This window comes from Falco peregrinus, chromosome 17, assembly GCF_023634155.1.
Source record: "Falco peregrinus isolate bFalPer1 chromosome 17, bFalPer1.pri, whole genome shotgun sequence".
Classification (NCBI taxonomy): domain Eukaryota; kingdom Metazoa; phylum Chordata; class Aves; order Falconiformes; family Falconidae; genus Falco; species Falco peregrinus.
Genome location: NC_073737.1, coordinates 3560584 through 3578871, shown reverse-complemented (window position 1 = coordinate 3578871; position 18288 = coordinate 3560584). Strand labels below are relative to the sequence as shown.

General features: G+C 47.5%; 1 protein-coding gene across 1 annotated transcript in view; it reads right to left on the bottom strand.

Moving 5' to 3' along the window:
- Positions 1 to 18087, bottom strand: part of DPYSL2 (dihydropyrimidinase like 2) — a 54572-nt gene extending 36485 nt beyond the window's left edge. Inside the window, 4 exon segments of the mRNA XM_013296715.3 lie at positions 2091 to 2275; positions 3548 to 3636; positions 17721 to 17975; positions 17977 to 18087. Coding sequence (XP_013152169.1) covers positions 2091 to 2275; positions 3548 to 3636; positions 17721 to 17975; positions 17977 to 18072 — 625 coding nt within the window. The 5' untranslated portion in view covers positions 18073 to 18087.
- Between the last annotated feature and the right edge of the window lie 201 nt (positions 18088 to 18288).

Here is an 18288-nt window from a genome sequence, read left to right as displayed (position 1 = left end):
CTACTCTTTAGGAAGATGGTTTTTGTTCAGAGATGGTTTTATCCTAATCCGAGACGCTCTGGAAGGCAGTACGGTCAGGTTTAGCCTCCTCTACAGGGTTTGCCCACAGCCGTAATCAACATTGTGCTAATTTTTCACAGCTGTAAAATGAGAAGTTGTAAAATGGGCGACTCTCCTCCAACTTCCCTAACTCAAGAGACGTGTTACAAACACCGTTAGCGAGGTGTTCAGATACTACAGTCGTAAGGGCAATACACACGTACACAGACACAGAAAGGTCCAAGCATGAGGCTTTGCATCAGTACACTTCGGCGACCAAAGCAAAGGGCTACTTCAGAAAATCCTGCCAACGCACTTTCTGCCTAAAATGTTCTAAAAAGTGGCACTGGGGGAAATAACGCTGCTGAAAGGTCAGACACAGATGTGACAGAGAATGTTATTTTGATCGAATTCAACTTAACAAGGAAGAACAAAATGATAATTCAAGTGTGAACCAGGTGTACTAGTAACAAAGGAATAACCAACAAAATGTCAATGAACTGAAGTTGTAAAGAAAATACCATTTCAGTGTTATTAATTTCAATTGACAGCAAAGATTTGAAGAAAAAGTGGCTATTAGTACGCGCAATGAGACCACAGTATGCACAACGAATCCCCCTTTGTGTTCTCTGTGTGTGTCAGGTTATCTTCATACACAAATTTCACACTCTAAGTGATAACATTATGAAAAGTAATTTCCAGGTGGGGGTGGGGTGGGTGTTAAGGCTATTTATTTGAAGCGTTAGACCAAGTTCACAGGCCAGACACAACCTCTTTGCAAGGTCCAGACCCAGAAAAAGACTTGCTTCTGAAACACAGACAGTGCAGCTGTGTTTGGACCACTGGCTCCTGCTCCCGACCTCCATGTCAAGAGTCCGCCCACCAGGCCAGGGATCAAAGATCGCTTATAACCATCCTCCAAGAGATGAGGATGTCCAGGTCCATCAGCAACTAGGTGTGAACTGAGGAGAGTCAGGCTGACTCCTGGCTGTGCCTAAGATCTCTCTATATCCCTGCATCGGACAATAGACACTAGTACCTGTTCTGAACGATGCTCTTTTATTTCCCTGTACCTTAACTCTCCTCCTGCGAAATGGCAGCACCTCAAAGGACATGAAAGAATGCAAGATGCTCAGATATTGTATCACTTTACACCATTATCCCTGATTCCCACAGGCGGAACAGACTCCAGGATGCAGCGTTACAGTTCACAGGTGATCAGCTGCACTGCAACAGAGGTTTTTATTTTTTTTCTCTAGCTTAAACAAGGTTAACAATGACTCACAGAGCTTTAAAATCCTGGCTCTGACAAGCCAAGCATCTGTAGCCAACACAAGCGGGGACAGATAGCCTCGAAGTCATTCATGAGGCATTTCAGAGCCAGAGGGGAACACTAGGAGTGTCTAATCCTGGTGTCAGCAGAACACTCAGTTTGTCTGTCTTTTTATTTTGAGATATTTTCATTTCCCAATTTCTTTCTTCCTCCCAAAGAGGGCATGAGCACAAAAGGAACAATGCCAACAAAATCCTGATGCTAAAGCTGCATACATAAGTGGACATGTATAAATCCTTAAATTAAGTGGCCCAGTTTTCAAAGGCACATACTACACTGGCATCAAGCTTCTGGGGGTGAACCATACGATGGGACGTCTACCCATAGTCATCATGGAGAAAGGAACAACGGCACAGCAATGAGGAGAATCTGCTACTCATACTGGAGCCAGAGGTCAAAGTGACAGTGGTTTCAGTAGGAGCACACCCAAGAATCTGGCAAAGTCACACGAGGAGCAAGGGAAAACCTGCCAACACAGCAGGCGAGAGTGAAACAACCGACAGCTGCGAGATGTGGAAGTCCTGGGGTCTTGCTTTTCCACTCCTTTTCCTCACCCCTACACAAGCTCTTCTCAGCAACCTGGACAGACATCAGAAATCCCCCACGGCTGGTACCTGGTCCACAATATCACATGACTTACACAGCCCACAAGTTTCTGCCCATAGCTGAGAAAGACACAAGTAAAGCTTTCTTGGAAGAGAAAAACCAGCCCGCTTACTGATCATGGTGGTGCCCCCAGCCAGCGCAGCCTTGGTCCCTTGGAAGAAGTCATCAGCAGATGTCATCCCCTGTTCCGGCATCTGGAAGCGGGTGTGAACATCAATCCCTCCAGGAATCACCATCCTGCCGTGGGCTTCAATAGTCTTCACTCCCCCTGGCACAATCAGATTCTCTCCTATTTGCCTGGGTAAAGAGGTTTCAAACAGCGGGTCAGACACAAACAAGGCGAACGGGCTGCAAACATACACCCCTGTGCTACTCTGCCTGGCCAGGGTTTGCTTTTTCCATAGGAAGCATCGTACAGGATGGCATACATCGCTGATAACACTCCCTCCTTCCCCTTGAAGCCACTGCGTAATTGAAAGCAAAGTGTGCGACTACTTCAGGACCTCGAGGCGGTACTGGACTGAAGGAGGAGCCGTGCGGCTCATCGGACAATGGCTGCACCAAGCAGAGGATCAGCCTCTGGGACTGGACTGGGACTGGACTGGGGCTGCCAAGTGGCGGTTCAACGCTTGCTTCTCCCTAACAGCGATTCGGATGTCAGCACGGTTTTGGGAGCACTGGAAGGATTTTTGCCTCTGCCCTGTCTACTTGCCTTTCGCGCCCAAACGTGCCGTAGTCCCTGCACAAATACAAACCCGAGCAGACAGCGGTTACCAAACTCCTTGAAGGTCTCTCCAGTTCAGCTCTTCACAGACCCATTTTTAAAAGTGCAATAGTGGACAACACATTGCAATTAATTAGCTGCCTTTGGCTGGCTCCTTTAACTTTTAACCTTGATTAACAATGCACATGTGCTGACTGTTTAGCCAGAACAGGAAAATTCCTTGTTTGTAACCTCTGGCTCGTCCGTTTTTTCCTAAGCGTAATTTTCCAAAGAAATCTGCAATACATTTAACATGCCAGACATGCATGTTTCAGGACTGAAAACACAGAAGCATGCCGGAAAGAGGTCTGAACCTCAGCCCTTAAGCTACAGGATCGTTTTGAACTTTAAGGGGGTCTGGATTGATCTTTGCATCATAGAACCATAGAAGACAGCGCTGCAGAAGACCTGAAGAGGTCACCTAATTCCAGCCTCCCACCCTAAACCGTATTAGGATGCTGAACTCTGGATTCAAAATATCTGAAGTCATAACTCAGTAAAACATTACAACACAGGTAACTTCAAACACACGTGTCATCTCCACGTGAGGCTATTCACATGGCTAAAATTAAGCCCATGTAAATACCCCCTTTGACCTATGCTTTAATAACAGTGGGGGTTTGGCCCACTTGTTTATTTAATTCAACACCTTTTTAAAAGCTCTTCCATCAAACACCAGAACATACATATAGTGTTCATTTTTCATTGCAATTTAATACAGCTCACTAAGACTGAGTTACTCCTTGCTAATCTGCAGTACGTTTCTGTACATTTCCAGTAACGACACGGTATCGGGCATCACTTACTTTATCAACCCATCTTCCATGTAAATGTCTGCATAAAAGGACTGGTCGTCATTAACTATTTTACCACCTTTGATCAAAAGACGATCACTCTGCAACAAAGAAGCATAAAACAATACATAATTATTCTGTGAGAAAGCTGACAGTCTGCAGTGTCGCTCCTGGGATGAAAGAGTAGAGACGGAAACAACCCCTACATTATTCAAAAGCACATGTCAAAGCACAAGTCAGTTGCCGCACTTTCAACTGGAAAGATAAAATATTTTATTTCATCTGCGAGTCCTTTCATCACACTAATGATAAAAAAAGAAAAAAAAAAAGCAGAACTGAGAAGGAGCTGGGTTCCACCACACTTGTCTACTTGGCAGCTTCACCCATACCTGCAGCTTGCCACCATCACCTACAGCAAAAGTATATACTTTGAGAGATGCGTAATAGCCACATCTATATCTCTATTTTTTTTCTGCCTTGGTCATATGCAAAATTTCCTATATGCACCCACACGCTGGAGTCACTACTTGGCTAACTGTGAGTCAACTGCTGTCAGGGAAATGGACCAAAAGTCTGTTGCCATGGGTTACACAACACAAACAAACTCATTTTGTCCAACTTAGTGATGCTTCGACGCAGTGGATACTTTTACCGCCTTTCCAGAGCACTACTGCATAATCAGATGGAAATAAGCCCATATTAGCAAATGAAGTTCAAGAGAAGGATTTAAAAAACAGTTATTAAAATTTCCTCACATCAGAAGACAGTTTGGCAGGAACAGAAAGGGAATTATAACAAGGCAGCTATGGGGCAATGTGCTTGTATCGCAGCCCAGGTTACACCTTGCTTTTGCGAGATTTTAGGTCACGACCGAGTTTTATCTTTTTTTGCAGTACTCAAACAAGAGTGAAACACTCTCTGCAGAGCTCTAGGTGGGGAGGAAAGTTACAAGTGACCGCTGTGCTCCTCTGCCCCCTCCGTTACTGATGCACATACGTAAAGCCAAGCACACACACGTTACGCAAGTGCTCAGTTCAGGCTACACCTTGGCCCTTGTGCTTACTCCGATGCTCTTTCCTCCTCCCAAAAAGGTCTTTGCAAGAGAACAAAGCTATACCAGAACAGCACAGCCGAAGACTGGTGAAACCAAAAGCTGACATCAAGAACGGGCAGAACGCCAGACTTCAACTTGGTGATGCCTCGAACTTATAGCAAATACACCTACGGCAGGGAGAGCGGGGCACAGGGCCCTTGTTTTGAGCTGGGACACTCTGCTGGGCAGACAGAAGAAAAGAATCGGGCGTTTTCCCAAAGAGCTACAAAAATGAAGAGCTGGAGCACCCAAATGTCAACTCAACAAGCTGACATGGCTCTCGTAATGTCAGAAGGGCTACTGCATCCACTGCTGATTTATTCCATCACATCCATCTTTTATATAATGGCTAAACATCCACGAGATGCTAAATGTTCTCCTTCCCCCTCCTTTTTTTTTTTCTCTCTTTCTCCTTCCTCCTACTGCTGCAATGGAGAGTTTCCCTGAATAAGGCCACCAATTGAAAAAAAAAAAACCAAAAAAAAACCAAAAAAAACACAAAGACAGAAAACCCCCAAGATTTAAATTTAGGATCTGCGGTGAATGCCAATAAGCCTGAAAGAATTAACTTGGGGCGTGAAAAACCCACTTGTCTTTCAACGCCAGCCTCTACAGCAAACTGTCCTACATGTTTACCATTTCCAGAAACACTGCAGTATTTATGCCCACCTCTAGTGCAGGCTCCTTGTGCTCTTAAAAAAAAGCAACTACTACCAAAATCAGGCAGTTTGGCCATCGATGCCACTGGCAGCCCAAATCCTAACGCACTGGGCGTCAATTAAGACAGAAGAAAAAAAAAATATATACATATAGCTATCGATAACAATGCAGACTCGACCATTTTAATGATGCTGAGTGCTTCTGCTAGTAAACAGGTCTCCTGCCGTGGCTGTATGGCAGGCTCGGGAATCTGTGCGAATCCTTCTGCTCGTTTCAACCACCTTGGAGACAAAAGCGCCTGCAGTTTGCAACTGTGCGAGGGGCTGCCACTAAATCTATCTGTATTTACCCTACCAATGCAATCAAAACAGCCAGGCATCAATTATCCTTCTTCTTCCTCAAGCATTAGTCCCAGGAGATTCCGGGTTTATACAACAGCTAATAAGACGAAAATCTGGGGTTTTTTCTATCCTTTATCTTTGCAGGAGGATTGCATCGGGTGCACGCAACATAAATCAGAGCAGTCAGTCATAAGAAAAATGCGTCACGGTACTTTTGGCCCGTGACAGCGATTCGGCAGTAACCTTCATCGATATTTAAACGCAGGCATCTTTTTAAACTCTCCACCACTGGTCTCCAGGAGGGAAACTACCCACCCCCAGAAGGAAGGGGGGGGAAAAAAAAAAAAAAAAAAAAAAAAAAAAAAAGAGAGAGAGAGGATGCTCCATGCATCACGTAGGGATTCTGTGCATCCCCTGCATTTCCTAAACCCCCTGTAAAACCTAACGGTGCAGCCCAGAAATGTCACACCTCACTCAGCTCCATTTCGGAGCCCACTTTTCCACCAGGGAAGGAGGGCTGGGATGGGCGTGTCTGGGAGCCGCTGCCACTAATGAACAACTCTGTGTCAAAAAAAATAATAATAATAAAAAAAATATTTATATAAATGGCTGTAAGAGCCCGTTAGATGGGAATAGCTCGCCTTACGTAAGGAAAAGTTAGTGTCCTGGGATCTGCAATACCTGCCCTAAATCGGCTGCCGGGATCAGGCAAGGGGGGGTTTACGTAACGGCTCCGTCCCTTTTCCCCCAGGATTGCACCGAGGAGCAGGATTGCACCGAGGAGCGGACCCAGCGTTGCCAGAAGCTTCTCGGGGAAACGGAGCAAACCCTGCCCCATGCCCATCCCACTGGGGCAGGGGGCTCCGGCCGACCCCCCCCGGCCGGGCTGGGGCAGGAGGGCAGCCACCTCCCCCCCCCCCCCCCCCCCCCCCTCCCCTCCCCAGGCACATCGGTGCGGCTGCCCCCGCGGCGGCAGCGGCGCGATCGCGGCGATGCAGCGGCTCGAAGCCGCCCCCGGCCCCGCCGCCCGCGCCCCCCCCCGCCCCCCCCCCCCGCGGAGGAAGCGCCGCGCTACGCCCTGATCTCATTATCCTGCCCCCGGCCGCGGCCACCGCTGCCCGCGCACACAAAGGGCTTAATCCCCGCGCACCCCTCCCCCTCCCCCGCTTTTATTCCCGTGCACTCGACTCACCGTGATCCGTGGAATATTTTTCTTCCCCTGATAAGACATCTTGGGAAATCACTCCCCAATTTATTTATTTAATTTTCTTTTTGTGTGTGTGTGTGTGTGTGTGTGTGGTCGGAGAAGCGGGGCGGCTGCTGTATCGCTATTGTCTCCCGTGCAGCAACTGCTCCCCGACCTCCCCTCTACCGGAAAAAAAAATAATAATAATAAAATAAGAATAAAAATCAATTCCCCCGAGCCCTAATCAATGCGATCACAAGGAAGGGGAGCGGGGGGTCCGCCGGGGAGGGCGCGGCGCGGCGGGGAGGCGAGCCCTGCTCTCCGCAACGGCAGGAAGGGGAGAAGCTGCCACCCCTGCGCGTCTCCCTTTCTTCCCTCTGCCCGGAGCCCAGCCCAGCCCAGCCCAGCCCGGCCCAGCCCAGCCTAGCCCGGCCCAGCCCGGCCCAGCCCCGGCCGCGCACGGAGGGGGCGAGCGCCGCCAGCAACAACGGCGGCGGCAGCGCGGGGCGGCGGCGGCAGCCGCGCATGCGCCCCCCACCCGCTCCCGCCCCTCTGCCCAGCGGGGGGGCCGCGCAGCTCGGGGCGCCATTGGCCGAGAGCGCGGCGGGATGCAAATGAGAGGCGGCTGCCGTGCAATGAGGAGAGGGGGGAGGTGCCCGTATGCAAAGTGGCGCAATGGGGACGTCAGTGCGGGCGCGGGGCTGCGCGCGGCTGGTGGCGGGAGCGGCCGCCGGGGGCGGGGCGCGGCGGGGGGGGCGGGGCTGCCAGCGCTCCGCCGCAAAGCACAGCGCGCCGGGTGCGGGGGCTCCAACGGCTCCCCCCGGGGGGGGGGCGGGGGGCAGGGGGCTGCGGGCACCCCCCTCCTACCCCCGCGGGAGGAGGGGGGGCTGCCCCCGGGGCGGTGGGGAGCGCGCTGCCCTCCATCTTCTTTGTCCCACCCCGCCCCTGGCGCCAGCGGAGCGGGAAGCTGGTGGGAAGCATTAGCAGCTTGGGGGGGGGCGGGGGGAAATAAGGTTTGGAGCCACTCCCGGGTATGTGATTTCTCAGCGTGTCAGCCACGCCTTCGAAATGCCTTCTACACCCCCTTGTCCAGAAAATGCAGCCCGGATTCCAGCCCCACCCCGTCCCCCCAGCCCTGGTCACTAACCTGGAGCCTTAGTGCCAGGGAAAGGTGGGCTCAGAGCTACGACGGTGGTCCTCTCCCCATCACTGGCCATTTCTTACTAGTCCAGTGTTGCAAACTCCGCGTTCAATGTTTCAGTCACACTTGGAGTCTTAAATTTCTCAGTCCCTGAACTCCATAAGCTGGTACTTCAAGGAAAGAAACGCATTAAATGGCACAAATATGTCCTTATTTACAGTGCACTTGCCCCCAGTGCAACGAAGAGCAATGGGATTCATGGCCAGAGTATGGGACAACCATTCAAAAGACATCTGTTTGCTTACACCAGCTCCTCTTACATCAGCTGCTCTGGGGGAAGGTACGAGACCCCTTTTGGGGAAGCCACAAACAGCACAAACCCACTTCTGCTTGAAGGTTGTAACAATCCATGACCAACAGACTCACCTTCTTCCCTCAGTCACGAATGAATTCCACAACACACAAAGCAAACTGCAAGCTGCTAGCACAAAATGCACTGATCTTTTACCTACCCGAGTAGTTCTGTGAAACACAGCGTGCACGGCCCCTAAGATATTAAAACCTTTGGTATATCACTGCAGTAAATCGTTACAAAGGCAACATCGGTTCGAACAGGTGACTGTCAGGACCTTTTATGTACATTAGTTCACAGGAAGACTGCACGGCAAAGAGTAAAAGAGCTTTTCCTGGTTATAGGTAGGGCATCAGGCAACATTTAAGTAGCTAATATGCCAATCAGTTAATATCCAATTAGTAGCAAATGAGTAAGTGGCTCACTGTGACAGTAACAAAATGATTAATTTGTTAGCCTGTAGGGTTTTATTTTGACTTAATGATTAGAATAGACAATACTAAATGAGATATCCTGCCCCTCTCTGATCTGTGCTGGAAGAAGTTTTGAAATCTCAGCATATTTTTGCTCAGAACATGGAAGAAAGCATCTACATCAGATTTCTAAATTTAGACAGCACAAGTGCTCCTTTTTTCCCCTCTTTCACGCTAGCATTCCTCCTCGATTTCATATCTGAATGGTTTCTTGCCTTTGCTTGCCAGGTAAAAGCGTGTCTTCAGCTCTAAAAGCAGCAGCCAACGCTGCCGAAGGGTTTGAGCGATGGCATCGAGGCCCTTGGGCAGCTGACCTGAGGTGCTAAGTCCAGCTACCATTTCAAGATCCTGCCCTGGCAGCAGCAAGATGATTACAGAGGAAGGACCGCCAACACGGCAGAGGAACCTGCGCATCTCCAGCGCTGACTCACCTCCCCGACCTTGGGCAGGTCACGTCTCCACGTTATGCTAAAAGTTATGGAACAGCAGTACCAGTAGAAGAAACAGAGGCACCTTTAAGGGGTGATGTCATCAGCACGCTAATATTTCTAAAGCTATTCTCATCTGCTCAAAGACAGCTATTTAAAATACTTTTTTTTTTTTTTTTAAAGGCAATCCTTACTGCATATGGACCTAATTCAGAACAGCAGTTATTGAACTTTGAATACGTTCCATAACCTGGATCCAGTAGCGACTAGGTTCAGAAAGTAATAGCGAATCTTCAGATGACACTTAGCTTTTCCTTCCCATCACCATGTTGCAAGAACCTAAGTAGTACAGAATAAAATACATGAAGAGATTAAAGAGCTGGAAAACATGGCTGTTCAATATTCAACATCCACACAGCACCAAATTTTAAAAACTTCCATATGACCAGAAGGACCAGAACTGAGTTCCCAAGTCTATCTTCTAGCTCCATTACACCAAGTGCCAATACAGCCCAATTTTCTTTCCTTTTAGGCATGAACTAAAAGCTTGTCAAAATAAATAATTTAAAAATTATTAACGTACTTGCAAAGTGGCTTGTTTAGCCCTGCTAAACAAAGGCAAGGCATGGATATTGTCTGTTGTATAAACAGACGTGAGGAGAGGTGATCAGGAGGGAAGGAGAAGAGCTGTATCTAAAGGACAATGTTGGGATGAGAACAAGCGGAGAACAGAGTCAGAGAATACCAAGATGCGTGCCTGCTTTTTTTTTTTTTTTTTTTAAATAAAAGCTGATTCATTCCTCTGGTAAAGCTATAGTTTGTGTATCATTTCCCCCGTGGGTTAAACGAAGAAAGAAGATTATTTATGAAATATCAGGGCCAGGAGTTGGGTCCGAAGTTAAGAGGAGAGTTGAACCCGCTTCGTACCTCCTTGCAGGTTTGTACCCGATCCAGCTGTCGCACAGCGGTGCCGTTACCTGCCAAGGTACTGCGGGAAGCGACGGGGTTTCTAGATAGTGTTGCGGCACTTTGTCTTCCTTAGGTCTATTAACGCAGGCGGCAGGCTGAGCAGGCTAAAATTAGAAGGTGCTACAGAGAACGCACGCTGCCAAACCTTCCTTGCCAAGCGTTAGCGGAGGAGAGCGGTGCAGCACGGCTGGCCAGCCCAGCCCAGCTCCCGGCCTGCAGCCACCACGACAGGACCAGCAAGATCGCTGCAGCCAAGTCACAGCAGCAGCAAAGAGCACCGATATCTTCAATTACACAACATCAGCACGTCCGAGGGCCCCGACGATAACCCCCCAACAGCAAAAGAGGAGAGGAAATGCACAAAACACAGCATTATGCCCACATTTGCAGTGCCAGCGCCTACCCCAGCCATGTATGGAGCTGTGCTCTGCTCTGGCTGTGTGTCCCTGGCCCGTCCGTAGGATGAGGGCACCTGGGCGGGTGTTGGCCAGCAGATACACCAGGTTGCCATCAGCCATTTCTGCACAGATACCAGCCAGCGTAGGACATCTTGTGCAGGCTCTTTGCAGCAGAAACGCATTTCGTGCTAAAGGAACTATGTCTATGTCTAAATTTGTCTTCCGGAAAGGTCTAGAGGGAAAATGGCACAAGAATATGAGAATCTCTGCACAGTGATAATTATGCTAAAATAAATCATCACAGGCATCCATTGAAATCAATTTACATCAGCTCTGAATCCTAACTTTACAGGTGCTGTGGACTACCATCGTGCACTTAGCGAGGAATTTTATTCCCCACTCTGGAGTTTATGGATGGGGGGGGGGGGGTGGGGGGGGGAATCTATTAAAAGAGTCTCTTCCTCCATGGAATTTCAGCATAATTGCAACAAACGCCACAGAATTTCTGCAACACCTGATTGCTTTTACTCCTACTGAATTCTTAAAGGTTCATCCACAAGGACATTTTGCTATGAAATTATAAAACCTGCAAATGGAAACACACATTTTAAGATGTAACGAAAAGAGGGATCCAGAGATGGATTTAAAGCATTCCTGGAAGCACCTGAAATTTTAGCCCTACAGCATCAGCAAGCTCTGGATTTCCCTTTAGGCTTGTTGGATGCCAATAATCCCCCCTCCCTGTGGGGATTCGCCCCCTGCCAAAGCCAGCGAGGCTCCTGGTTTTGTGGTCAGAGGCAGCAGGACCAGGCCAAAAAAGCTTTCACCAGGTCACCCATCAGGCCCTGACTTTCTGTCACCATTCCACCCGTGCCCATTGCTGCATCAGCTCCGAGTCTCAACAGCTTCAAAGGAGTTTCCCAGGGATCCAGCAGTCCCCTGCATCTCACCAAGTGTTGGGAGGATTAAATACAGGCTGACACATGACACGAGGAGTACGTCTGTCCTTCCCAAAAGATGATGAAAGAACTGTCCGTTATTAATCACTACATGTTAAATTACAGAGGGGAATTATACTTGCCAATGGGCATCTTCTAATTTGTTTTGTTATCTTACAGGAGAAAATTGTCCAGATATGGAAATTACCACAGAGGTCAAAGGTGCTACTATGAGGGAGATAAAAATCATACAATTTCTCAGAGAAACAGCCTAATCTTTTTTGAATATAGACTATTTTAGATTATGAGAGGGAGATTCACTTTCCAGCCACAAAAACAGGTCAATAAAAACGCACGTTTGATCTGCAAATTAAAATTAAGCTTTCAGTTGATTTTGTTTCCTTGAAAATTCCAGGAAACCTTGAGAAAGTTCAGAAATAACCTTCTAAGATGACTGTTACTATCAGAGTGCATTTCTTAGAGGAACTGTCCTGAAGCATTTCGGGTGCTTTAGAATCTTAATAGGCCTTAAACAAGTCCAAGCCACTGCTCCACGGTTAATTTACTATCACCTCACGTTATCGGGAAAGAGACAGCCCTCGTCAGGGTTCTAGACAGGGATTGCTCTGCCATGAGTAGTACGATACATGGCAAACACGTGCGCTCCTCTCTAAGCAGCTACACTCATGCTGTGACCTTCCTTATAGTTAAATACAGCATTTCTGGAACAAAGGCATGGGACACTTGGGCATCCTTGTCCTTGGTCCTCCCTTTCATCCAGTGGCGAGAGTTTAGCATCCGCAGGCCCATGATTAACCAGGGAACCATGATTAAGATCTAAAAAAATGGCTATTTTCACAGTGATTTTCACTACTTCTTAACATTATAGCCCCTTCTCCTTCCCCAAAAACCTACAGGACAAAGCATCAAGTTCTCAGCAATTGCTTGTGTCAGCCAGCTTGGTCTATCTCTGATGTACATTACCCCAGACAATGAGCAAATGAAATTCTGGCCTCTATTCTCCCACCCTGAGATTCATTCCAAATCTCTGGGGGGTGACCAAAGAGCAGGACGGACATAGTGCTTCTGGTGTGAATCGTAAACAGGTTTGGGTTTTTGGTAGCTTTCCTACAGCACTGCTCCCAGATGCCGTCCCTTTTTAGGGTAAGAGAGTTCCTGCAGAACACACACATCACCTTGACGTGAGCTTTGCTGCCTACATCATTTCCCAACTTTATAACACCACCACAGAAGATAGACTCAGATTTCATGTGCCACAAGACAGACAAGTGATACGGGGAGTTAGACATGGTCCTACAGGTAAAAAAAAATTCAGGCAGACTTAAACAACTGCTCAGCACCTACTAAAAACAGACGGCTCATGTCAAATGATGGCCAGGGCACTGGCATAAGGGTGGCACGCAAAGCTGCCACCTCATCGTGCCAGGCACTGCACCCATCCCCCAAGACAAAGCCTGCTTCGCAAGGTGCTGCTGCAAGCCCAGACCTCTGAAAGGGCTCAGCTCCAAACCGAGTGGGGAGATCTGGCCCCAGGTGTTGAGGTTTTCCCTCCAGGCTTTAGCCCAAGTAGCATGTTGTCCCTGTGTCACAGCCCCTTGTTCATCTCTGCTTGAGAGACTGTGGTATTGATAAATTCCTGCCACAGCACCGACAGACCACTCCACCAGACGCCCACTGCATGCACGGCACATTCCAGCTATGCAGATGGGTGGCTTTAGGAGGGATCTAAGAAGTGAAGAGGAATTTGGCATTTGTGCTCATCATTGTTAGTTTTTCTATGGTTTGGTGGGGTGTTTTTTTTCCAGTAGTCAGACAAACTATTATGATCCATTGGAAGAACACACAAGTCATCCTCCTTTATGATTATTTTGCAAGCAATGATTGTCGAAACAAGGCTAGAAAAACTGCAAGCATTGTAACCAATTAAACTTGGAACGGCATTTCCAGCTGTCTGGAACAGCTTCTTTGTTTTACACAACAGTTCCATTAACGTTCCAGAGTCTATGATTATTTGAGCTCTCAACAACGTCCTGTTATTCATTATTTTCCCTCTCCAGGAATGAACAGCCATGATCCTGAGAGCTTTGAGGTTTTAGCAGAAAGTCCAGTCATGTCAAAAGCTTCATGACACTGCAAGTGATTCCTCTCCTGTCAATTCTAAAATAAAAATATTTTCCTAGTCTCTGATTATGCGTTACCGTTACTTATCTTATTACACTAGGACATAGCTTTGCTGGTTTAGAGCAGCAGTTCACACCCAGTGCTCTGCACTTCCCAAAGGTCCATGAACTGTTTCTAAGGGATGCAAAAAAGGTATGCGAAGGTGTCTGTTGCACAGGGGAACCACCTGAATCACTGGACTAACAACAAGATGGCAATGGGAAACTGAGTTAGCGACTTAAGAAGAGATTTGGGATCCCAGGGCTTGTACTTGCGTTGAAGTGTCTTAGCACCTACTCAGACTCTCCGTGCAAACTAGATTAAAGCAAGTCCCAGGCCTGCTGATCCCTCCTGCAATCAAACCTTGCTTTCCCCATATAGATGTTCCCCTAAAAGACTGTCTCTGTCCCAAAGAACGTCAACAGGTGACCAAAACAGAAGGAATACCAAGCGCACACATGGGAAGTCTGGGAAATAGACACAGAGGAATGACCCAGGTAACGCAAGCAATGGCCAGGGCTTTTCAAAACCCAGAAGAATGCAGGTGTCTCAAGACTGTTCATCTAAGGAACAGGGGACTAATGCCCTGGGAAGTCCTTTTATCAGTCCTCCTGCTCTGAGACGAGGTAGCTTCCAGCGTCTGCACCGACTACTACAAAGCAGCGCTATGAGTAAGTGCTGCAGGTCCCTGCCCTGATGCTAGCTGAGTACCAAATCCCTGTAGGAAACGGGCTTACAGGTGCACAGCCATGAAAGCCAGACCAAGTGCTTGTTGTCTCACTGAAGAAATCCCAGGTTTGAACATGACATTCCTGTTAGACCACAGTGATGGTCCCGCTGAGGTCAGGGCTTCAGAGCACAACGCAGTGCTCCGACACTGAACGAGGCGCTCCAGAACCAGCCATTAACAGCCTAAACAGGGAAGATGACAAAGCCTAGGATGCGAAACAGAAACACCACTAATTCTCTGAGGCCTGACAGCTGTGAAGGAGCAGAGCTTGCCTCAGATCTGCTGAGTTGCGGACCTGTTGAATAGGTCACTGCCTCCAGAGGCTTAACTGCAAAGCAATGCTTAAACTAAGACAGAGCGCCTTCCTGGTGCCTCTAGAGATGATCTTAACCCTGAATTATGAGGCAGCATGGCCCAGAGGCAATAAAGCGAGGCCATGATAGATGCCTACAGAATACCCTAGAAAGGATAGACACAAAGAGATTTGATTACCCTTATCTTTACCAGAAGAACAATATATTGCAATTTGATGTGGAATAATTACATTCCTTTTTTCATCCTCTGGACAGTTAAGACCTTGGCAAAATAAAAAAAATAGCTTGTCCATCTTGCTTTGTTCGTCATTTCAGGGGAGATTAATACAAGATCTCTCTATACAGTGACAGAAAGGATGACTCTTTTAAACCCACTTTGGGTCCAGTCACTGGCTAAAATACTTCCACCTATCTCCATTGCCTCCAGTTGCTCATCACCCATTCCCATCAGCTCACAATATTGTCCTTCGGTTGCTGAAACAGAGCATGGACTGACCTTCTTGTATGCTGATTGTTATAGTATCGAGAAAAATTGCAACTATTGTCAGCCTGAAGCTAAAGAAAAAGAAGCAGTAAGGTTTTAGCCTATTGTGAAATAATTCACACAAGTTAAAAGTTCAAGATCCTATAAATTAGCATACTGTTCCTTTCTACCATAGTTTAGACCCCCACCACACCGAAACAGTGTACAGGCTATCCAGGGTGCACCGATTTCAGATGTGTTATTAAATGCTTTAAGACAGAGGTTTGAAAATAATAGGCCAAATACAGCTGCAAAACTTCAGAAGCCTTTTAACTGCTATCTGATATTATTTTAATGCACTGTTTCCCTTAATGCCACTCCTGCAACATTTTTTTTTACTTTTTTTTTTTAATATGGTGAGATCTGATTATCATCAAAAACACATTTCTATTAACTACACCGAAGTAAAAGCCATTTTTACCCACTGAGGATCTAACCATTGATTCAAGCTATAGATGCAGTCAGCTGGAAAACCATCACAGCTAAAACACTCCCGCAATAAAGTGCCAATCCATAGCAAGACATTTATAATAAAAGACTGCACTTACCCAAATGCTCACAACCCCTCACAACACAATCCACTGGCATCAGTGTTATGTAAAGCTAACGAGAAACAACCCAAACGTTTTGCACTATCCCATTATTTCATCCCCTCAGTTAATGTTTATACAACAATCTTCAAAAATAGAACCAACACCCACACTTTTTGTTAAGAAGTGATTAATATCCTGTGTGGACTTCTGATTTTTCACCATATTGTACTTAAAAGTTGTGGGGGTTTTATTTTTATTATTATACTGGTACCCTTTAATCACAAAATAATTGATCTTTTCAGAATTGATATATCACCTGTTTATACTTATGTCCTGCAGGACATCATCACTTCAAATTGTCTGAAATTAGTCCTGAAAATGTCCCAAACTGCAAAACCTTTGACTCCCCAAGATGAAAGGGCGTACGCCCTTTATTCTTGAGATGCACCTTGGTTAGTCCAACAAGACGAATAGATCAGGGGAAGTTACTCACTTAGTAGGCACTTCAACATGGTCAAATCAAACCATAGGCATTTGTAGTGGCAAACTTTTGTTTGGGTTTGGCAAATCGGGTTTGATGCGGCACGGAGCACATCCCACTCCTAATTAAAGGTTGCTGCGTAGCGCTTCTGAAAACCAAGGCCTTCCTTTGTGATCTCACCACAAACAGCAGTTGTGCAAACAGGGCTGGATGGAGCCCTTAGGTTACTGTAGGTAGGAAGAAGCAGAGTAGGGTCTGATGTGGGGAGGAGCCCCCAGTAATACTCCTAGTAATATCTCACATTTCTTCTGAAAGCAGGAGAAAGTGGCAAACAAGCCCATCATATAAATTCCAGGCAGACTTCTGCTCTGTATACGCAATCTATACCATTAGTAAAACCCAGGAGGTATATCCTAGAGACAGTCTGCAGAAGAAAGGACTGCTCTGTAAACCCACTGGGGAACTGCTCACAGAAACTCTTTCCCAGTATGCTGGGAGTTTATCAGTTTGCTGGTCGGTGCTTCATTCATTTCCACTCTTCCAGCCTATGCATAGGAGCCAGCATTGTCTGAGGAACGCACAGAGTGTTTCATGGCTCAGATCTGAATAAAGCTTCCTTAAATCTATTTATCAAGGAAAGCAAATGTGCATGGTCAGCTAGACCTATGGGTTGAATGGGTTTTGCCTCAGGAAGGGGACAGGCTTTATTACACCACAACACATACAGAGAGTGAGAAAATAGCTTCAGGGGCCTTAAAAGACTGGGAGGAGTTCACTGGGTTTCTAAGAGAATGCCACATTCCTCTGAAAGTCCCAGATCTTCCCGAGGCAAGAATTCCCACTGTAGCCAGAGGCCTTGATCAAAATTGGTATTGAAATACAGCTCCCAGGGGTCACGCTGGAGTCTGCCCTCCCCTGGGAGGAGGGGGTAGGAGTTTCCCCTGGAAGAAGCCTGCAGGGATCTGATCCCTGTAGGTGGAAGCTCATTGATGCTCTTTTGCTAACAATTGCATTTCTGTTCCAGTGAGCTGCATTCACTATCTGGGTGGGGCATTTTTCTACCGTTGTGCTGGGGGCAAATCACCTAAGAAACAAAAAAGTCGGTCTCTACCACCAAATAGGAAGGCAGGGCGGGGAAAGGGAGGGTGGTTATGGGTGCGGGGGCTCCTTTCTTCTTCTGCCCTCCTCCCCGTGCACATACACACACACCTGCAGAGAGCACACGGATAACATTAGAGGTCTGGCAAGAAGGCTCTAGGAGAGATGCTGCTGCTTAGAGGAAGACATTGACTGCCACATACAAGCAGGTGACATAAAAGCAAGAAACTGCAGGGTGGAAAGGATACAGCCCTTCCGCAGCCTGTCGCGTGTTCAAGCTGCATCTCACACACACACGTACACACACGCACATATATATATATATATAATATATATATGCACCCACCTTGTCATTCAGGTTCTGCAGCGCCTCCTTCCCAGTGGCACTCCTGATCTCCACCTTTCTCCCGAAATCAACAGATGGTTCCCCTCCCTTCCCGCTCTGCCTGGAATAGACGGACTGAGCATCCGGACCCAGGTGGGCAACATCCTTCTGCTTCGCCACGACTTTGTTAGATCCGCGGCCCACCGAGAGGGAGTCGAAGTCGATGGTCTTGTTCTCCAGGGAGCCTTCCACTGGGCAGAACATGCCACAGAATTTTTTGCCGGGGCTTGGGACTGCCTGAGCCCAGGTTTTTGAAGAAGGCTGGCACTTCTTCTTCCTCACCCTGCCGGCCCGACTGCTTCCTCTCAGCCATGGCTTATGTGGTCTCCCTGCTAAGGGAAAATAATAACAGCAGTAACCAGGAGGATCCTTCACACACACACGCACACACACCAGAAGAGGAGAGGGGAAAAAAAAAAAAAAAAAAAAAAAAAAAAGATTGCTCTGGGTCCTAGAGATACGGCAACATCAATTGCAAAGGGCTGTGCCTGGCAGATCCCCTGCCCCCATCGGTACAATATAGCCTGTG